The sequence below is a fragment of the Syzygium oleosum genome, unplaced genomic scaffold, assembly GCF_021117445.2.
Source record: "Syzygium oleosum isolate NSW1041296 unplaced genomic scaffold, Sole_v2.1 Sole_v2.21, whole genome shotgun sequence".
In the NCBI taxonomy this organism is placed as follows: Eukaryota; Viridiplantae; Streptophyta; class Magnoliopsida; order Myrtales; family Myrtaceae; genus Syzygium; species Syzygium oleosum.
In genome coordinates, this window is record NW_026607505.1 from 5111402 (window position 1) to 5130590 (window position 19189).

Sequence of the window (19189 nt, forward strand, 5' to 3'; positions counted from 1 at the left end):
CACGGAATATAATAATTAATCTTTGTCTTTCGAACAACCGAAAATTTCGAAAAACGAAAAACCGAAGAACCCCCAAAAAGAAAAAAGAAAAGAACAGCAAAGAAAGGAGCGGTCTTGGAAGATCGTTGTCGAAACAGAAAAGAAATGATCAAATTTTTACGCAAAAAAGAAACGATTTTTATTCAAGAATCTCGGGTTCTGTTGACTGCCCAGAAATTTCCCAGAGCAGAAATGACACGTAATACAAGAAACTTTAATCGCTCATCATTCTTGCAGAAGACGATACCATGTTGCTGTTGTTGCTGTTGTTGTATCTCGGGCGTGGTTTCGGATTGTTTTTACCCGAATCACGTGGACAAGCTACTAATCCCCGCACCACCACCACCAATTACGTGCTTTGGAAAAATCTGTCCAATGGGAAAGGAGAAGAGATGGGAAAAGCAGTCGAAGTTTTACTCTGTTTTTTCCTTCTTTATAATCGCGATATTCTTGTCGATGAAAGTTTTGGGCTCGTTCGTGCTCGGAAGAGAGAGAGATGCGGCGTTCGAGACTTCGTTGTTTCTTATGATTTGTTTTGACCCGACTGGGGATTGGAAACTGTAGTAAAAACTGACACTTGCCTGAACACCCGCATAAAGGAGCTTATGCAAATTTCAAAATTTTTTTTTTTTTGCTCAAAGGAAAAAGCTTTAATGCTTTGATTCTTTCTGATTACCCGAGTGGGGCTTTTTGATTGATTTGTGGTTGATTTTTATTTGGGCAAGGCAAGGCAAGGCAAGGCAAAGGAGAGAGAGAGAGAGAGAGAGAGAGATGAAAAGAGAAGCGTGAGGGGGATTTTCATTAAAGAAGGCGAATTCCTTTCCTTGATTTTTATTTCTCTCTGTTTCAACATCTTGACCCTATTAGGGTTGCTTCGCTTTACTGTTTGGTTCTCTTTGTTCTTGGGTCGATTTCTGATGCTTGCTGCCTCTTGGGACCGGACCCATCCTTGACTTGACCTCCTCCGTATACCCTTCAGCCTCTATTGCTTAATTCGTCAATCTCGGCAAGTTTCTTCCACAGTCCCTGTTCTGCTCTGGGTTTTTTTTTTTCAAGATTTCTGTGTTCTTTTTTACCCTGTTCTGGGGGTTTTCTGCTGTACCGGCGATCGTATTTGCTCGATTCCTGGCTTCTGCTCTTCTGGGTCGGTGTAATTTTTCGAAGTTGTGTGCCCGAATCGCAGATTTGGGGCAATTTGTTGTTTCAATCTGGAATCGATGTGAGAACGGGCGATTTTAGGGATTCTGGAGCAGTTGATTTGGGCATTTCGGAGAGGGCAATGGTGCCCAGTCTTGAAGGCGAGGTGGAGCTGCTTCATTTGCGAGCTTGAAGATATTCTGATTTGCTCTGAGAAGTTTTGAGGGGGCGTTTGGTATGAATATATGATGTTACATGTGAAAGGTCCTCAAAGGAATCGCTGCTCTCTTCTTGCCGTTTTCTGCGGGGAAGTTTCTGATAATAAACATAAGCATGTGATTCCTGAGGATCAATCCACGTACCCTTTTCCAGAGCTCACTTCTTCTGGGCGTCTTGAGGTATTTTAATTACTGCTTTGGTGTGTTTGATTTTGTTGCTGAGCTGCATTGACTATAGAAGTTCGTGGGTTCTAATGTTGGGCATAGAGATTTATGTTATTTGAGTACATTATTGTACTGCTGAGTGCAGGTAAATAGTTTGAATAATCCAAGTACTGATGAGTTCCGGCGAGCTTTGGAGTCGTTGGAGCCCAGTTTTCTGTACTTGCGAGGGGAGCAGCATGAAGATGGTGAAGAATTGGGATCTCTGGTTTGGAGGAATACCTACCTATCCACTCCAGATGACCTGTGTGCATTATTCGGGTCTACTTTGCCTTCTGCGGTGAGTCATTGAGCATTCTGTGCTTGGCACTGCCTCAGAGCCTCGTTGTTCTTTAGTTTGTTTTGTGTGCGTTCAGATATGATGCATAGCACTGCAATAACAGGGTGCTGGAAAGTTGGGTAATGGTGCATGTGCTTGGGCCTCTTATTAAAGATTTTACTTTGCAGCATCATGCATTTGTCATCTCTCCGTTTTTCTCCTTTTTTGACATGGGGAAGGCTCTAATCTGCATTTGGCTTTTAATTTTCTGACTCTAGAAGTTAAAACAGAGGTGCATGAGTTGAAACATGAATCGAATTCACAGTACTTCACGAGGACATTAAACTATCATCTTGCCTATTCTGTCGTATGGAGCTAGGATCGGCTAGATGCTCCAGCTAGAAGCTTTCTCATCTAGTTACATTGAGGTGATAGATACCTACGTTTTCTCTACAAGTTGAAAATCCGGACTGCTTCTTATTACTGATGAAACAACCTTACCATGAAATACTTGTGTCGGTGAAAATTTCAAGATTAAACACGAGTTCTTTATTATTGATATAACTTCAAAGTACTTTGTGAATGCAATGGTTGACACTTGACAGTATTATCATGTATCACCAGTGATTTGTCCATGCGAAATGGATTGTAGAAAATTTGCTGCCGTGATTGAAACCATGCTTTTGGAACCACTTAATCTTTTTCTTTCACTTTGTCATGTTGTAGCGCTGCATACTTACCATTTTCCATTTTTGTCCAGGTTTATCTAGAGATTCCTAGTGGAGAAAATTTAGCAGAGGCACTTCACTCTAAGGTTTGATAACGGTCCCCAAAGTTTTATATTTTACTGTTTATTGGAAAGTAAATATTGCTATCTGTTATAGAGGAGAAAATGGTGTTATGTTTTGGATGGGGTGTTTGTCGAGCATGGATATTCAACTGGAATTAAGAGTTAAAACAAATTGCATTTAGCAGTGCATCTATGTATCAATTGGGTCAAAGAAGTTGCTTTCATATGCAGGGTGTACCTTATGTCATATACTGGAGAAGCACATTTTCATGCTATGCGGCTTCTCATTTTCGTGGAGCATTGTTTTCGGTTGTGCAAAGGTACATTGTTAAATTTTGGGGAGTGAAACAGTTTGATTTTGTTGCAACTTTATTTTAGTATTATTATTTTTTTTGAGTGTGTGATTCTGGGTATAATGATAAGCTTGCTCCGTCCTTACCGAGATGGTAGGGGCAGATCAAAACTGTCTATATAAGATGCAGAAGAGAGAAGCTTGTGTGTCTTGGCTCCTCCGCAGATGCTGCATTCCTTGAACTTTGGGATGCCTTTTATTATATTAGTTTGTATGATAGCATATGGTGTACTTTTGTGTTGGAGATTAATTGCGTCTCTATATTTTGCAGTTCATGCAGTCACGCATGGGATGCATTCCAACTTGCAGATGCATCATTCAGGCTCTACTGTGAAAATAACAATGATATTTTGCCCGCCGATAGCGAAAAACTTAGCTATAAGCAGAGACCACATATTCTTGGGGACCCTCCCAAGATTGACATTGTTCTGCCTGAGGCTACTACGCAAGGAGAAGAAGAATCACCCGAGAGTGTTCCTGAAATAAAGATATATGATGATGATGTGACCATGCGGTTTCTAGTTTGTGGGATGCCATGCGCGTTGGTAGGTTTTGATTTTGCTCGCTGCATGTTTGAAACCTTGTCGCTGGTGAAATAAATTTGCTGATGTTTTTGCAGGATGGTAGCATATTGGAATCTCTGGAGGATGGCCTTAATGCTCTTTTGAGAATAGAAGTATGTATACACGAAAACTTACGATCATTGTTCTCTTATAAGCAGACGTTTTGAACGGAATGTGCCCCTTGACCCTTTGCCCCTGCGCATCATACTTTTGTGTTGATTGTTCTATTGTCTTTGAATTTTCCTTGAGAAAATACATAAACATAGTCATAGTGGTATATAGTGCCTATGACTGATTTCTATCCTTCTTATTAATCAGATACGAAGGAGTAGACTTCATAACCGCTCAAGGTATGGGGATATTTCTAACCATCTACAATCTTATATGCAACTATACTTTTAATTGCTATTACAAACTAACATTGCGGAATTATTGTGGTGGTGACCTTGGTCACTGGTGGACTATTTATTTGATTTCATACAGTGTCTTATACCAGGCCATGTTTTTACCAAATTGTTATACTAGCAGAAAATAATTGTAACCTTGCTGGTTATCATATTGCAGTGCGCCTCCACCTCCTCTTCAGGCTGGAACATTTTCTCGTGGTGTAGTGACCATGAGATGTGATTTTTCTACCTCTACTTCTGCTCACATTTCTCTTTTAGTATCTGGTAGTGCACAGACTTGTTTTAATGATCAGGCAAGCACAGTTATATTCTAAGAATTGATTCATTTTTCTTAAGTTGTTTATGTCGATTACATTATTTTTATGATTCCAAATTTTTCATGTCTTCAGTTGCTAGAGAATCATATTAAGAATGAAATTATTGAGAACAGTCAGCTAGTCCATGCCTTACCCAGCTGCGAAGAGGGCAAATTGGCTTCACCTGAGCCTCGTAAATCTGCTTCAATAGCTTGTGGAGCTAGTGTTTTTGAAGTTTGCATGAAAGTTCCTACATGGGCTTCACAGGTTCCTCTCTTTTTAGCTCTTCTTTTCGCAAATTTCTGGCGCAACTCGTTGACTCATGTAGAAAGGCATGGTAATTAACATCCCAGATGATTTGGTTAAGTAAATTGTTCGGTTGAATTTGTGATAGACTGTAACTATTGTCTCCACATTATATTTAGTTTTGTGCTTGCTTCTCCACTATATATTCGCATTTTATAGGAAGTGAGGGGCAGAATCACTATCTTAACCACTAACTGCCTGTAAAGACAAATTGCAGCAAATCACCCTTTGAATGTGTGGAGTTGTCTTTAATGCATCTTTTTCGCTGTGCTTATTACTGTTGTGCAAAATGCATCTCCAGGTTTTGAGGCAGCTAGCTCCAGATGTGACATATCGCAGTTTAGTTATGCTGGGAATTGCCAGCATTCAAGGGGTTTCCGTAGCTTCTTTTGAAAGAGATGATGCAGAACGCCTCCTGTTCCTGTGGGCCCGGCAGGGTAAAGAGTTGCATCAGAACAACTTTGTTCTATCCACACCTCCTAGCTGGATGACACCTCCGGCCCCTAGTCGGAGGAGGTCTGGACCATGCCAAGTAACAAAACCGCCAAAACCAGCTGGTTCAGAGAGCGAGAATGGTGGTTCTATCAGGAATAAACTGCATGTTGCTGCAATGAGGCCGATCCCTCATACTCGGCGTCATAAAATGCTTCCCTTTTCTGGGTTTCATGAATTGGAAAGATACAATGGAGATCAAGTAAAGGCCAATCTTCCAGTGGCTCCAATAAAGCACACTCCTCCACCTGCTCCTAGGAAGTCATTTTCGAGCTCTATCCAAGCTCAGCAGATCATATCTTTAAATCCCCTACCTTTAAAGAAACATGGTTGTGGCAGAGCGCCTATCCAAGTCTGTTCAGAGGTTCGTCGTTGCTGCTGCTGCTGCTTACCATTGCAAGAGCCTTAATTATGCACTTTTATGGCTTAGATCAGTCACTTTTTTGTTTTAAGTTTCTACCAATCCTTTTTTTTTCGTCAGTTTCCTGACCATACTTCTCTTGCTTGCAGGAGGAATTTCTCAGGGACGTGATGCAGTTTCTCATTCTACGTGGACATACCCGTCTTGTGCCTCAAGGTGGATTTGTTGAATTTCCTGATGCTGTTCTTAATGCGAAACGTCTTGACCTTTTTAATCTGTATAGAGAGGTAAGTTGTTTCATATATCTCGAAGTTATTTCTACCTTTTTATCCCCATTTTGTAAATGTTGCTTGTCTAAATGCATAACAGGTGGTTTCAAGGGGTGGCTTTCACGTTGGGAATGGCATCAATTGGAAAGGACAAGTTTTCTCTAAGATGCGCAATTACACGCTAACCAATAGAATGACCGTATGTTCCTGTTTGATGTGAATAAATCACTGTGCTATGATGACATTCTACTTGCTTGTGCTGACTCTACGAGTGCTCTTGATTATGGAGAGTTTACTTGCCTTACTGCGTTCCTGCAGGGTGTAGGGAATACGCTTAAGAGGCATTATGAAACTTATCTCTTGGAATATGAATTGGCCCATGATGATGTAGACGGAGAATGCTGCCTCTTGTGTCATAGGTCTCTCTCTCTCTCTCTCTCTGCACGCAAGAATGCGGGTGATTTTATGCTTTGCTAACAATCCTTTGTATTGCAATGCAACAGTAGTGCACCTGGTGATTGGGTTAACTGTGGTATATGTGGGGAATGGGCTCACTTTGGCTGTGATAGGCGGCAAGGGCTTGGTGCCTTCAAGGTTCAAATTCTTCATCTACTTCTGGACTTATATGAAATTAAAGCAGTTCTTTTTTGGATCTTATAATTGCCTAGCCCGCCTCCTTATATGAAGAGCTAAGAGTAAGAAAAACTTTGTGCTCGTTAGAGCATGTAAACATTAGTTGGCGGGTGCCCCCTCTTGGGAAAAAAAACAAAATGTTTTGCATAAATTGGTTATAACAGTATTAACTATCTCTTTTCTCCTTTCTCTGGATACTCGAGATGAACCCACCAATCCTTCCGTGAATTAGCATCTACGTAGCGGAAACCAAGAATGTGCACATATCTTAGGTTAAGTCTATTGACTAAGTTTCTAAGCTACCATCTACTAAAGGATGTAGTTAGGGGGTGCACTGAAGTTTTAATAATTTTAGGAGCAGTTGCTCTGCATTGTTTCCATTATGTGCTGATCCTCGCCCGTTGGATGTGCTATAGCACAATGACGCGTCCATGGGAGAGAGAGAGAGAGATGTCAAATTCACTAATGCATATTCTCTTAATGGTCATGAATGGCAGGACTATGCAAAAACAGATGGATTGGAGTATATCTGTCCGCATTGCAGCATATCAAATTTCAAAAAGAAGTCTCAGAAAACCGTGAACGGATACTGACGGCGTCTCGAGTTTCGCAGTCTCAGTGCTGAAGAGGACTCCTAATTGAGCAAATGTAATATGTACCATAATATTGTCATTGTCGTCATCAACAGTTTAACGCGACAGGAAGCTCGCTCCCCAAATCTTTCAACCCGTTCGCTATGATCTAGAGATTAGGAACTTTAAATGTGAAATGTAGAATGTAAGCCCCATATTCTTGCCTGAATTAGATTATTTATGTAGCTTTTCTCCTTTTTTGTACTTTCTCAAATTGATTATATCTGTCAATGAAGTCTTGGCTCACTATTCCACGTTACCATAGTTTTGCTCGATTCCAACCAAACGATGAGAAGTATTGATGTGGTAGACAGAACCGATCGAACCACAGAGAAATCACAGGAACTTATTATTTCTTTTGTGGGAATCAATCGGTCCGTATGGCGACGGTTCTATTATAGTTTCTGAAACATTGCTCGTTTGAATACCGTTCATAGGAAAATTCATGTCAGCTAATTAGCTGTGAATGGTCTGAATCCGAAAGTACCCAATTACATTGATTGGACTTAACAACTTGGTGCTTCAAGTACCTAATCTAAGCATCACCGGTTTAATTTAAGCTCCTGTCCTGCCAATGGACCCAGTGATAATTTAGTTATAATTCCTTAACTCATGTTCGTGTGTCGCTCTGTTATATCAGGACTCTGAAAAATGCAAAATTACGACCGCAGGAAAATTAAAAAAAAAAAATTGCGAAACTGTCGCGGGGTCAGGTACCATCGCCGGTGATGGGTTGGATCGGTCGGGATTTTAGTACGGTTCAGATGATTGAAAATTCCATTAAATCAACGTGAGGAAATGTTGATAATGAAAACCGGTTGAAAAATGAGACGAACTCGGAAGTAAAAACAACGAAAAAAAATTAATCAATCATAGATGCCCAAAATCCTGTAATGGCAGTGTTGATAATGTTCAACGTAACTTTGCTATCAAGTCCACGATGAGATTATAAAGAGGAAAATTCAAGGTGCAGTAGCAACATTATACTGAAAAAAAGGGTTTTAATAATCGGAAGATCAAAGTTTTTCTTTGTTGTTTGATCGGTGGATTGAATCTATTCATTTGATTATTCTAACCTCCTCCCCAGGTGATTCGTTCGTGGCACGATTTTATGACTGCCTTAGACAAAACATAATATATGCACGAGATGCTTCTAATCCAGCTTGTTTTTTTTTTATTTTTTTTTAAGCCTAATCCAGCTTCTCTTCGAAGCATGACAATCTTCCATCTTTTTATACGCTGAGTATTGCATTCGATGCGCACCAGAATGGCAAAACAAACATGCTAGTCATTTCTTAACTCCCTACCAGAGAGAGAATCAACAGAAATTTGATTCCATTTTACGAAACTGCGCCATAAGGCTTACATGCAACAAATGAATTGTCACTACGCCTATTGTACACTATCGTTCACCTTCCCCGGTCATATTCGAAGCTTCTTGCCAGATTTTGGTTCGTCGTCGTAATGCCCGCCATCGTCATTTGACTCGCCCTTCTCCATCTTCTTTCTGGCGAGTATCTTGTTAATCTTGTGCAGCTCGTTGGTGAGCTTCTGGTCCTTATTTTGCTTTCGGGTCTTCCTACCGTCTTGCATCTTGACCCCGAACTGAAATGCGGCCTTGGGCATTGCTTCCTTCTGCTCATTGTATTTTGCCCATTCATCTTCCGTCTCAAAGTCCCAGCGGTGAAGTCGCCCCTTTGCCTGTTTAGAGCAGATCAAAATGATAATCAGTAACTACACATGCTTCCCACACAGGAACATCTTTAATACTTTGATTTGAAAGGGATAGGGTAAGACAAGGCTGAATTTGCAATAACTCTGGATAGAACTGAGAAGAAACCCTTGAACTCTTTTGCCCTTTTGTGAAAGACAACCTTCTGGAAGGGAGAGGGTCCAAGAATTTTCCAATGCAATAAAGTCATTCAATGTTCTTTGGCGAAAAAAGAACTTACTCGTCCACCCATATCCATTTTTGACAAATCATCTTCGTCATCACTGTCTACGATCTCCCGGTTGTACTCCTGATATCCGGGATAGCATTCAGAATAACTCTCAGAAATGAAATTCGGATCTTTCTCTCGTGAATCTTTCTCCCTCAATTGTTGAAGCCTCTGATCGTCTCGCTTGAAGACGGATCCTAGACCTCTATCCTTCTCCTCTTGTGTCATGAACCGTGGATCTTGATGGGCATTTAAACTGGCTTGAATATCGAATGGGGGCATGTTTGGCTGGAAGTACTGTTCCTGGTATGCCAATTGCTCAGCATACTGATAATCTTGCCACTCTCCCTGGTAACCAGCAGCTAATGCTTGTCCTTGTGTTGCATCGTAACCGTTCTGAAACCACATGGCCAAAGAATACAGAATGATTACCCAAACGAGAAATAAACAAATTAACACTAATACTCCTCATGTGAGAGCAGCAAATTAACACTTACAATTTCTTGCCATTCTTGAGGAGGCAATGAAGGTGGGACTGGACCATACACAGGCTCGCTGAAGTAAGAAACCTTTTCCTTATTCCGAGGAGATTCTTCCATATCCTCTGAAAGAGGGCTCTGATTTGGGTCCTTACCAGGAACGGCATAATCAACTCCATCCCCAACAAATATGTCATCGTCTTCTTCTCTAGCAACTGCTGGTCCTTGTTTCTCCATGGACTCCACATAAATTTTCCTTGGAGGGGGTGGAGGCGGTGGCAAACTCTCTTTTTCAGTCTGATTCTTCAATGCTCCATTATCTGACCTGGTTTTGTGCTCCTCAAACCCATTACTAAGAGTTGAAATCTTTCCTACTGAACAAAAGAAGCCAAAAGATAAGTACAACAAAATAATCAAATTCATAATGATGGCAGAGCAAAATACAGGAGAACAGAAGCCTCCCTAATATGTTATCACTACTATGGACAAGGGAAGAAAGGTCCCTGGAGGCAAAATCTCTCCAGTATGAGTGTGATAGTTTAGCATCCATGTTCCCAGAACTCTTCCGATCCTACTAATTCACCACAGCACGTGTCCTTTTTTTAGTTAATGCCATCCTACTTGATCTTCTAAACTTTCAGCATCGAAACATCCTATTTATTTGTTATTGAGAGGAAAAGGGAAAAGAAAGAGCACTTGATTCTCCATCCCAGAGATTGAAAATGACAAAAAATATCTCGAACTGAAATCATGAACTCAAATAAGAACATATTTGCAAATGGTCTGCAGATTGCTGCACTTAATTCCCCAACTAACTCATTTTTAAAGCAATTACAATTTTATGCATGCATATGCATGGTACATATGAAAAGATTAAACAACTCCAATTTAAAAGTGGTCAAACTCACATGAACAAAGGAGAGGGCAGTGTGGATGTCTGTAACAGGACAAAAAGCAATTGCATTCACCCCAACAATTTAGCGGCTATTTATCTATTCCAGATCTTGGAAACCACAATAAACAATTTTTTCTCTGACAGACAGCCTGCAATTATTAAAGAACCATCTATGCCACTTTTGTAACGACAAGCTATTCTAACGCGCAGATTATAATTACCTCTTGCATCTTTTTCCTTCTTTTTCTTCTTAAGAACCTTCCCAGAAGACCCAAGGCGAAGATACGACATAATTTTTGCAATACGATCCAGTACAGAACCATCAACACTGACAGTCACCATTTCCTAATACACATGAAGGTGACAATCAGATGGCTGCACATCAGATAAGTGAAAAATCTAACCAAGGGATTCAAAAGGGGAAGAAAAAACCTCAGGCACTGGACAGTCAGCTTTACTTCTATGCAAGGTCGTCGGAATATCATTTGAGTATCCACCTTCCTACACAAAAGATTCAACAAAATATGCTCAACAAGATCTTCAAAGACTTGGAGAAAAATAAGACAACATTTCAAAGTCAGCACCTATCCAATTTATGGTTTTCTAGGTCAATCTATACAGACGTGCAATGCAAAAACTCCACCCTTTTGCTGCCAACCTATCGTAGTATTACCTGCTTCATCCTTGATGTCTATAACTAATCCAGCTTAAGTATCAACGGACCATGTAAAATGACGTCTTGCATATGTAATATTTTCCACAATTAGACCATAGTTGACATTTCTCGAAACACATCAATCTCCCAAGTCCCAATTACAAAGGCTTAGCAATCCCAATAGGGAGAGGGCAAGGCAACCCAAAGACTAATAAAAGTACAGAAGAACAAGAACATTTGCAGATTAAATAAGCCCAATCAGCCTCCGAGATAGAGACCAGAGACAGTAGATAGTATTTCATTGAGAGTTATACTGGAAATACTCCGCAATGTGAACCGTAGTGTCTTATTTAGATGGCAACTGATACGCTTCTCTTCAACAAGCCTAGAATTTCCAAGAATGTTATCTAAGAACGAGAACTGACTCTCTGAGATTGTCAAATCAAAGAGGGACAACTTACCATGTTATATATGAATGCCATTCGACCAGGTAGAAACATCTCGTTTGTCTTGATAACGGTTTGAGGCTTCACAATCCATTGATAGATTGACTGAAAAGGCAAAGGCATGGATTCAAATTAAATGATGCAGACCTTAAGTACCAAGCACATGAAGATGTAGTATTTTAATCTGGCAATAAGTTCCAATTGCCACACAGAAGCTTCAATGAAAATGCACCTTTGCAGTCGCAGTTCGGAATGAGAGTTGCTGGTCTTCTTTAGTTTCTCTGCCACGAATTCCCAAACTTGGGTCAGTACAAACTACTCGTAAAATCACAAAATGCTGAAGTCGAGGATTAAGCTGGGCATGAAACGTTTCTTCACATGGTTCAATGGTAGACACCCAACTAAAAAAAAACTAATTTTTTTGGGCATTTTCATAGTTAGCCTCACAAACAATGAACACACCAGCGTTCATATTCAGCAATTCAAGCAGACGAACGTACGGAGTTCCAGATTGTACACCGCAAATCAATACAAAAATTACCTAGACTTGGCATCAGCATCATCTCCAGCCTCGGGTTTCTTGACCATCTCGCTCCTGACCTTATTAAGCAAGGCGTAATCCAAACCCTTGACCAAGTGCGTGTGCTCGACATCGCCTCCGAGATACTTGCTCTTCTCGATAGACAGCTTGTGCGCATCGGCCGACCTGAAAAATTCCCACCATCCCTCAGCAGCCAAACGCGAAACGACCGTCGAATTCCGAGACGCGAAAAAGCGAGCTCATTAACCTGAGATCGACGTTGCCCGGAGGAGCGACGGCGTGGAACGAGCCCAGTTCGGTGAGCTCGTAATCCGGATTCTGGTCCTCCCTGCGCTCCTTCGCGCGGTCCCTGTACTTCGGCAGCTCCGGCTCCTCCGGCTTCTCCTCCCTGCGTTTCGCAGACACGATGAGCAGCGCCGTTAACTTTCCATTTTGCGAGGGCAAAGTTTTTCCCCCCAGGAAAAACAGAACGGGAAAATCTAGTAAGTGGAAGAAGGATGGGGTGAGAGGGCGGAGGAGGTCGGACTCACTTTCGACGCGCCATCTTCTCCTTGTAGTGCTTCTTCGAGGAAGACATGGCTCCAACGACGGTGCGGAAGGAGGAGTTTGCAGAGATCTCTGGCTCGCTAGGGCAAAGGACGCGACGAAGGGAGGAAGAAGAAGAAGAAGAGGATGAAGATCACCACCACCGGGGAAGGACGGTGGTGATTTACTTTACTGCCCCCCCCCCGGCGGGTGTTGGTAAACGGGCGGGGCCTGGCACGCCGCGGCCCATTTACTGCATTGGGCCGTTCCGGGCCAGCACTGCAGTAGGCCCATGCCGTGCCGGGCCAGATCCGTGGGCCTGATGGGCCGGTATGATTCGGCCCTGTTTTGGCCACTTTTGGTATTGATTTTGGTTTGGGCCCACGCAAAAGTAGTCGTGGGGCTACTTTTTGGGCCAGCGGTAAAGATAACTTGTGGGATCGGACCGTATTGGCCCATTAGCCGACACTGGGTCAAGAGCTCGGGTCGGATGGAGCACGGTTCGGACCGGATTCTCAACTCCTAGAGCCCCGCCGCCGGCACGAAGGAGAATTCTCGTGGACCGTCGGCCTGATGGCGCGTCGAATCTCTATAGTCTACGTGTTTTTGGTAATTATTAATCCCTGAATTTTTGCAAGTTTTCTCATTCGGTCTAATTATTTAACTTTTGAACATAGTTGTGGTTCTTGACTTAAATACAACGTCGAGTCTCGCGTTTTTCTCAGAGGGCGCTCGTGCTCGATGGGAGGTTGTTCCGAGTAATTTCCTATAATAGTTGATGATTTCCTAAGGTGATTATTACCTGGTCAATGCTGGAGCACAAATTTTGGAAGATGAACCACGAGGCTGAAGAGTCAAGATTTCAAGTCTCCATGTCTTTATTGCACTTCATATTTCCTAATTGTCATCAATGCATTTCTTTCTGAGTTCACGGATCGACCGAGTTGAGTACGAGATCGGGGCCCAACTCTCTTCTTTTGAAGTTCGTCCACGAAGAGTTCCAATGCTAATTTTCGGACGGGGTTCGGCTCGGCTTCTATAGAAAAGATCCTTTCTCCAACAACTCCCACATTTGTCCAGTAGATCGGAACGGGTCGTCAAACCCATCCCCAAGTACCATCACATACGACTACCATGGTGAACAATTATTATGTGGACTAGTTCCTTGTCCCCTTAGAATGTTCCGATGTGGGGTTGGACTGACTCGGTCACATACAAATGAGATCGGAGGAGGCAAGAAACCAAACCGAGACGGCTGCACGATGCCAATAAGGACGGAGTTCGCTAGGTTGATGATTATCACGAGGAATTCTATAATAAAAACCAAATAAGTCTACATAAATAAATGAATAAATAAACCAACATGGATAAAACAATCAAAAAAGCATCACGTGGCATTGAATTCAACACCTGCTCCGAGCCCCCCCCCCCCCCGCGTAATAAAAGAAGAACCAAACTCCCACCACCAACTTCAGCTTCTGACTTTCTGGTGCATCATGGCAAGTTCAATTCATCTCAAGGCGCATCAAATCTCTCTTCTTCTTCTCTCGCTTTCAGTCCTTGCCGCCTCCGATGAATTGGAGGCGACCGCAAGCCCGGCCGGCCTGAGGCCGGAGGCAGCGGACGCCGCCGCCTTCTTCGTCTTCGGAGACTCCACCGTCGACCCCGGCAACAACAACTACATCAAAACCATCCCCGAGAACCGCGCCGACTACGAGCCCTACGGCCAGGACGGCTCCTCCGGCAGGCCGACCGGCCGGTTCTCCAATGGCCGCGTGATCGTGGACTTCATAGGTACCTATGTTCGTAGCTTTCACCATGCATATAGCTTGTCCTCTTTTCATTCCTTCTTTTCCTGAGACAAAAACTCTTCGGTTTGGGTCCGGGATGACTTCGCAGCGGAGCACGCGAATCTGCCGGCGATCCCTCCGTTCATGCAGCCTTCGGCGGATTACAGCCGCGGCGTCAACTTCGCTTCCGGCGGAGGCGGAGTCCTTCAGGAGACCAACCAAGGACAGGTCAGCCCCTCTTTCTTTGTACATAATGGTGTCACGTATTGTATTTCGGGTCATCGGCTGATGAAATTATCTTGGGGGGTCAAGTCAACTCTAATGTGGGTCCCAGGCCTTATTGGAAATAGCCAGGTGGAATTTAGCGATTGGTCACCGGGAGGAGTGACGTGGGATGGTTGGTGGTGCTACAGGACACAAGCCACAATGGCTTGACCGTAGTTTCCCTCGATAACGAGGGCATAATAGTCGTGAGCTGGGGGTCGGTCTTTCTGATGCATACACAGCTTAGAAAAATAAATTTTCCTTCTCAAATTAACGAAAAAGATCATGTGCACGATAATGTCCTCGCGAACGGCGTAAACTATAGAGTAAATACTACATTTACTTAAAAAGATTTAGTAACTCTGATCTATTAAGGGTGTGTTTGGTTTGGCTTTGGCAATGGGATTTAAGGCTCTAAAGACCGGCCTTGGGCAAATGCTGAAGTGTTTGGCAGCTATTTTTAAGAGCCCATTCGGCAAATGCTAGCATTTCCAAAGTCCTCTGAAGTCTCTTAGCCCGATACAAGTCCTAACCAGTATTGGATTTCGAGTGTTTTCGAAATGTTACTTTAGGGATTGATGAAATTTTTTTCACATCCAATTTTGCCTTCGTTAAACTTTCAAAATTCAACTTTTACCTTCAATGCACGACGTCGCCGAGGAGCCAGATTTGACGTTGGACGAGCCAAATTTGGTATCGACTGCTGTCTCTTAGGGTCGCCTGAGGTTGTGGGCGACCTCAAGTGGGAAATGCTATTGCTAGATTTGGATCGTTGACGTCAAGTCGTCACCTGAGCGCCGCCGGAGTTTCAATTTTTTATTAATCTAAAAAAATAACTAAAGTCTTTTATAAGTGAAATTTTTTCCCAAACGGCACTTAAATCAAAATTGATTTCCAATACACTTTTCAATTATACTCCACTAAGCATTATTTGCATTTCAAAGAAACCATTTAATCTAAATTTATTTGCATTTAGACAAAGGCTATCCTCAAATGCCGAGTCAAACGCGGCCTAAACGAGTCACAACTCAATTGCCATGTCATTTTATAAGGTTGACTCATCAAAAAAGGGAGCTAAAAACCAAACAAACAAATAAAAAAAAGGAGAGAGAGAGAGAGACAAACTTTTTGACTTTATTTTGATATATAATAAAAACCCGACCATTTCTTGGAATTTCGACTTTTAAATGTTCGGTTGTTGTCTTTTGCATGTGATTATTTGGGTGGTTTTGTTGCAATTAGGAGTTGAGAAACAGACTTTTCATTCCCGCTAATTCGGAAAAAAATGATTTTTTTTTAATTTAAGATCCAAAAGTCAGTTCGAGATAGAAGGCTGCAGAAGTTTTTTTTTTTCCTGTGATTATCATTTTTTTTTTGGGTCAAATTCTTTCTTATGATTTTCATTTTCTGGTTTTGATTTTTTTGTTTTTTGTTTTGCTTTTATTTGCTGAATCAACGTTCATTTAGGGACATGTCATGGCCACACCAAAAAGGCATTGTTAATAAACCAAATTCAGTAAACCTTTAGTAAGTCCAGCATTACACTAAAGTATGATATTGTTAATTTCTTTCCCACAAATAATAGTGTGTACAAAGCGTGCATTAATCTGAGCCATATGGATTTCACAATTCACTAAACATGAAGCCTCGGAAATGACTTCTCTAGCTAATACATTCAGAGAAATAGGGCTGCATTGCACGCAAACTTATCAATTTGTTTTACCCACAAAAATGAAGATCTGTTTGAGTTGTTAATCGCATTACATAAGAGTTAAATTTCTTAGTAGATATATCTATTTATACAAATGTTTCTCTAGCGAAGATATCTCTGAAATTTATGGGCGATTGCTCTAATTTCGTGTGATTATTAGGCAATTGATCTTCCAACGCAACTGAAGAATTTTGATCAAGTGAGGGGGAAACTGATTGAGACATTAGGAGAGGCGAGAGCGCAAGCAGTCGTGTCGGAAGCGGTTTATTTCATAAGCATCGGAAGCAACGACTACATGGGTGGCTACTTGGGGAACCCTGCGATGAGGCAGCTTCACCCGTCCGATTTGTTCATCGGCATGGTCATCGGCAACTTGACAAATGTGATCCAGGTGAGCTTCCTCGTCGTTCTCCCGACACCTTAAAAGGCTTCGAATGATCGGTCGCGCGCTCGGTGTCATCACGCCATCCGGACTACCTCGATACGGCGACTCAATTGAGCTCATATAGATGTCCAGTTGCTAATTTTTGGCCCCTTAATTTTGGGTTTTGCTACTGACCAGGAGCTATATCAAAGGGGAGGGAGGAAGTTTGGGTTCCTGAGCTTGGGTCCACTGGGTTGCTTGCCGGCACTTCGAGCGGCGAACCCTAACAGTAACGCCGGCGACGGTGGCTGCTTCGAGGATGCTTCGGCTCTTGCTCAAGGACACAACACTGCTGTAAACGGCATCCTCCTGAGCCTCCAGCACATTTTCAAAGGTTTCAAGTACGCCAACTCCAACTTCTACGAGTGGCTTGCCGATCGGATGAGCAACCCCTCGAATTACGGTACATATACATAGTAATCTTTGTCCCTGAAGTCAATTACTCAAACCTGTCTTGTTACTTAGCCTATGTACCATCTGCAATATCTGGTTTTTTCAGGATTCAAGGATGGTGTGAATGCATGCTGCGGTTCCGGACCATACGGCGGCGTCTTCACGTGCGGGGGCAAACAGGAGGCCGAGTACAAGCTGTGCGAGAACCCAGAGGATCACGTGTGGTGGGACTCGTTCCACCCGACCGAGAAGATCCACAAGCAGTTCGCCAAGGCGCTGTGGGACGGACTGGTGTCGGTCGTGGGGCCTTACAACCTCCGGGACCTCTTCTTCGACAAGGACAAGGCCACCATCGCCGACCTCGTCGACGGAACCGTAGAGCAAGACTTCATGTACTGAAAAGTTTCAAAATTTCAGAGTCCTTAAATACACTTTCATGGTTTGTCTTTCTTGATAAATTATACAAGAGAATTTGAAAGTTTTACGCATTTTTGACATGTTGCCATAGGGACCAATTCATAGAGGTATATAGAGATCCTCTAAAATTGAGACCGATGATGATCTTATATATCTTGATTTACCTTTTCAAATGACGGTTCATCAAAACCATGGATAGATAAGAGAAAAGATGTTATCGATAGTTTAATTTAGCCGGTATAGTTCGTCTCAAAGGAAGATCGACAGGGACAGGGATGAGCACACTTAACCAAAGTTTAGTTGGCTCTCTTTGGAGGAATGAATTGAAAGAAAGGTGGAAAATTGGTGGAACGAAGAGGACAGAAATCGATATCATCGGCGGAATACTGGCAAAATAGCCTCAAAAAGTGTTTGAATGGAGACATGTTTTTGGAAGTTGGTAAAAGAGGAGGGCTCATCAAATGACAACCCTCAAAGTCAAGAAAGCGAGGTTGGGGTTCTATGTTTTGGTACTCGATTACTTTGTGTACCTCATTTGAAAAAGGGAAAGTATAGAGAAATCCCAGCTTGGAGAGTCCAAAATGGGCCGAGAGGAAACGCTCGATGCATATTTTCATGCATCGACAAAAACGCACGAGTGATTCCCCTAAATAGTGCGGCAAGAACAAGGCGACGCAAAGCAATTGGTGTGCCTTCAGCTAAAGAGTAGGCTATATCGACAAGGTCATTAATTAGAAACTATGATGGGTGGATGGTAAAGGATGTACTTGAAAAAGCCAACACAGCATGAAAGCAGTATGTTTAGTTTGAGTGGCTTCCTAATCAGTGTTACGGAAGAATCTGGTCATGAAAGGGTCATAAGAAAGATTATCATCTTCAGCACGCTCAAAATACTTGCATTGGGAAGTTTCAATATCCCTAACATTTGTTCCAAATGGACAAGGACCAGTAATGCCAAATAAATCGAGAAGGGCGATTGACATTGACCCTAAAGGGAAGAAAAAGCAGCTTGTCAAAGGGCACTAGAAGTTAACAACGGCACCTAATAGACTCAAATCCAGACAGTAAAATATGGACCGAAATTAACCGAAATAACTACATTGAAATTTCGCACAAATTGACTAAAAGTTTATGACTAAATTGACAAAATAGAAAAATTTATAACTAAATTAGTATACGTCTAATAAATTTAGGGTTGATCGGGTAATTTTCTAACTAAGGGTATATCCATTGAAGAGGGAAAATGATAAAATATTGAGAAGGCGGAGACGGCAAGTATAGCTGACTGGGACTTATTGTCCAACTCTCACTACCCTCCCTAGGATTGCGTAGTGCTTGAGAAAATGAAAGTGAGGGATGCTTCGAGTGCAAAAGAGAAGTGGATCATCGCACCCACGATGCAACAAACACACGTTGAAATGCTTCTCCTTTACAAAAGGGAAAACGACATGGAAAGCTGCTGTCGAGATCGATGCGTGTATCTCAATGCATCGACCCACTGATTTTGTCCTAATTTGAGTCGTACACCATTCCATTTGGTGCAGACAGAATGTGTGTGTAATTCTCTCTAATTGTCCTTCGGTGAACCTAACTTTTTTCCCGACTTTGTTACTATCATTCTCACGATTGTCATATTCACATCATCAGCTGATACGAGCGCGAAGCCACCCGTACGCCACGTTAGTCGGTTCATGACTTCATGGGATATTGCGGGATCAAGAGAACATATTGTT

The 19189-nt window shown here is 42.3% G+C and overlaps 3 protein-coding genes across 4 annotated transcripts; 2 read left to right on the forward strand and 1 right to left on the reverse strand.

Moving 5' to 3' along the window:
• The first annotated feature begins 203 nt into the window (after positions 1–203).
• LOC115670949 (AT-rich interactive domain-containing protein 4) lies at positions 204–7225 on the forward strand. The gene is made up of 15 exons (XM_030592360.2): positions 204–1574; positions 1705–1896; positions 2636–2689; positions 2897–2985; positions 3289–3562; positions 3637–3693; positions 3899–3930; positions 4145–4280; positions 4377–4550; positions 4891–5445; positions 5592–5729; positions 5812–5910; positions 6030–6130; positions 6215–6305; positions 6842–7225. Exons 1-15 carry the CDS (start codon positions 1422–1424, stop codon positions 6935–6937), a joined length of 2241 nt encoding a protein of 746 aa, XP_030448220.1. The 5' UTR covers positions 204–1421; the 3' UTR covers positions 6938–7225.
• Positions 7226–8244: 1019 nt separating this feature from the next.
• LOC115670950 (suppressor of mec-8 and unc-52 protein homolog 2) lies at positions 8245–12617 on the reverse strand. 2 transcript variants are annotated; one of them, XM_030592363.2, is made up of 10 exons: positions 12463–12617; positions 12180–12320; positions 11933–12097; positions 11624–11672; positions 11407–11496; positions 10723–10791; positions 10512–10635; positions 9414–9766; positions 8929–9312; positions 8245–8677 (listed from the first exon to the last, which is right to left on the reverse strand). In XM_030592363.2, the coding sequence occupies exons 1-10, from the start codon at positions 12507–12509 to the stop codon at positions 8399–8401; spliced, it is 1701 nt and encodes a 566-aa protein (XP_030448223.1). In that variant the 5' UTR covers positions 12510–12617; the 3' UTR covers positions 8245–8398. The 2 variants fall into 2 exon arrangements, with proteins under 2 accessions (XP_030448223.1, XP_030448221.1); XM_030592361.2 differs by having other exon boundaries at positions 9414–9769.
• A 1306-nt stretch (positions 12618–13923) lies between these two features.
• On the forward strand, positions 13924–17518 carry LOC115670951 (GDSL esterase/lipase 5-like). The gene is made up of 5 exons (XM_030592364.2): positions 13924–14251; positions 14357–14475; positions 16383–16613; positions 16785–17049; positions 17146–17518. The coding sequence occupies exons 1-5, from the start codon at positions 13954–13956 to the stop codon at positions 17436–17438; spliced, it is 1206 nt and encodes a 401-aa protein (XP_030448224.1). The 5' UTR covers positions 13924–13953; the 3' UTR covers positions 17439–17518.
• The last annotated feature ends 1671 nt before the right edge of the window (positions 17519–19189 follow it).

What these genes read in the sequence shown, in the direction of transcription:
- LOC115670949 (XM_030592360.2), top strand. Translation starts at nt 1,422, where the DNA reads ATGATGTTACATGTGAAAGGTCCTCAAAGGAATCGCTGCTCTCTTCTT. An exon ending in GGTCTACTTTGCCTTCTGCG is followed by an intron (nt 1,897 to 2,635) that starts GTGAGTCATTGA and finishes ATTTTTGTCCAG; the next exon opens with GTTTATCTAGAGATTCCTAG. An exon ending in CAGAGGCACTTCACTCTAAG is followed by an intron (nt 2,690 to 2,896) that starts GTTTGATAACGG and finishes TTTCATATGCAG; the next exon opens with GGTGTACCTTATGTCATATA.
- LOC115670950 (XM_030592361.2), bottom strand. Translation starts at nt 12,509, where the DNA reads ATGTCTTCCTCGAAGAAGCACTACAAGGAGAAGATGGCGCGTCGAAA. An exon ending in CCGGGCAACGTCGATCTCAG is followed by an intron (nt 12,098 to 12,179) that starts GTTAATGAGCTC and finishes GGAATTTTTCAG; the next exon opens with GTCGGCCGATGCGCACAAGC. An exon ending in GATGCTGATGCCAAGTCTAG is followed by an intron (nt 11,673 to 11,932) that starts GTAATTTTTGTA and finishes AATTCGTGGCAG; the next exon opens with AGAAACTAAAGAAGACCAGC.
- LOC115670951 (XM_030592364.2), top strand. Translation starts at nt 13,954, where the DNA reads ATGGCAAGTTCAATTCATCTCAAGGCGCATCAAATCTCTCTTCTTCTT. An exon ending in CGTGATCGTGGACTTCATAG is followed by an intron (nt 14,252 to 14,356) that starts GTACCTATGTTC and finishes ATGACTTCGCAG; the next exon opens with CGGAGCACGCGAATCTGCCG. An exon ending in GAGCAACCCCTCGAATTACG is followed by an intron (nt 17,050 to 17,145) that starts GTACATATACAT and finishes TGGTTTTTTCAG; the next exon opens with GATTCAAGGATGGTGTGAAT.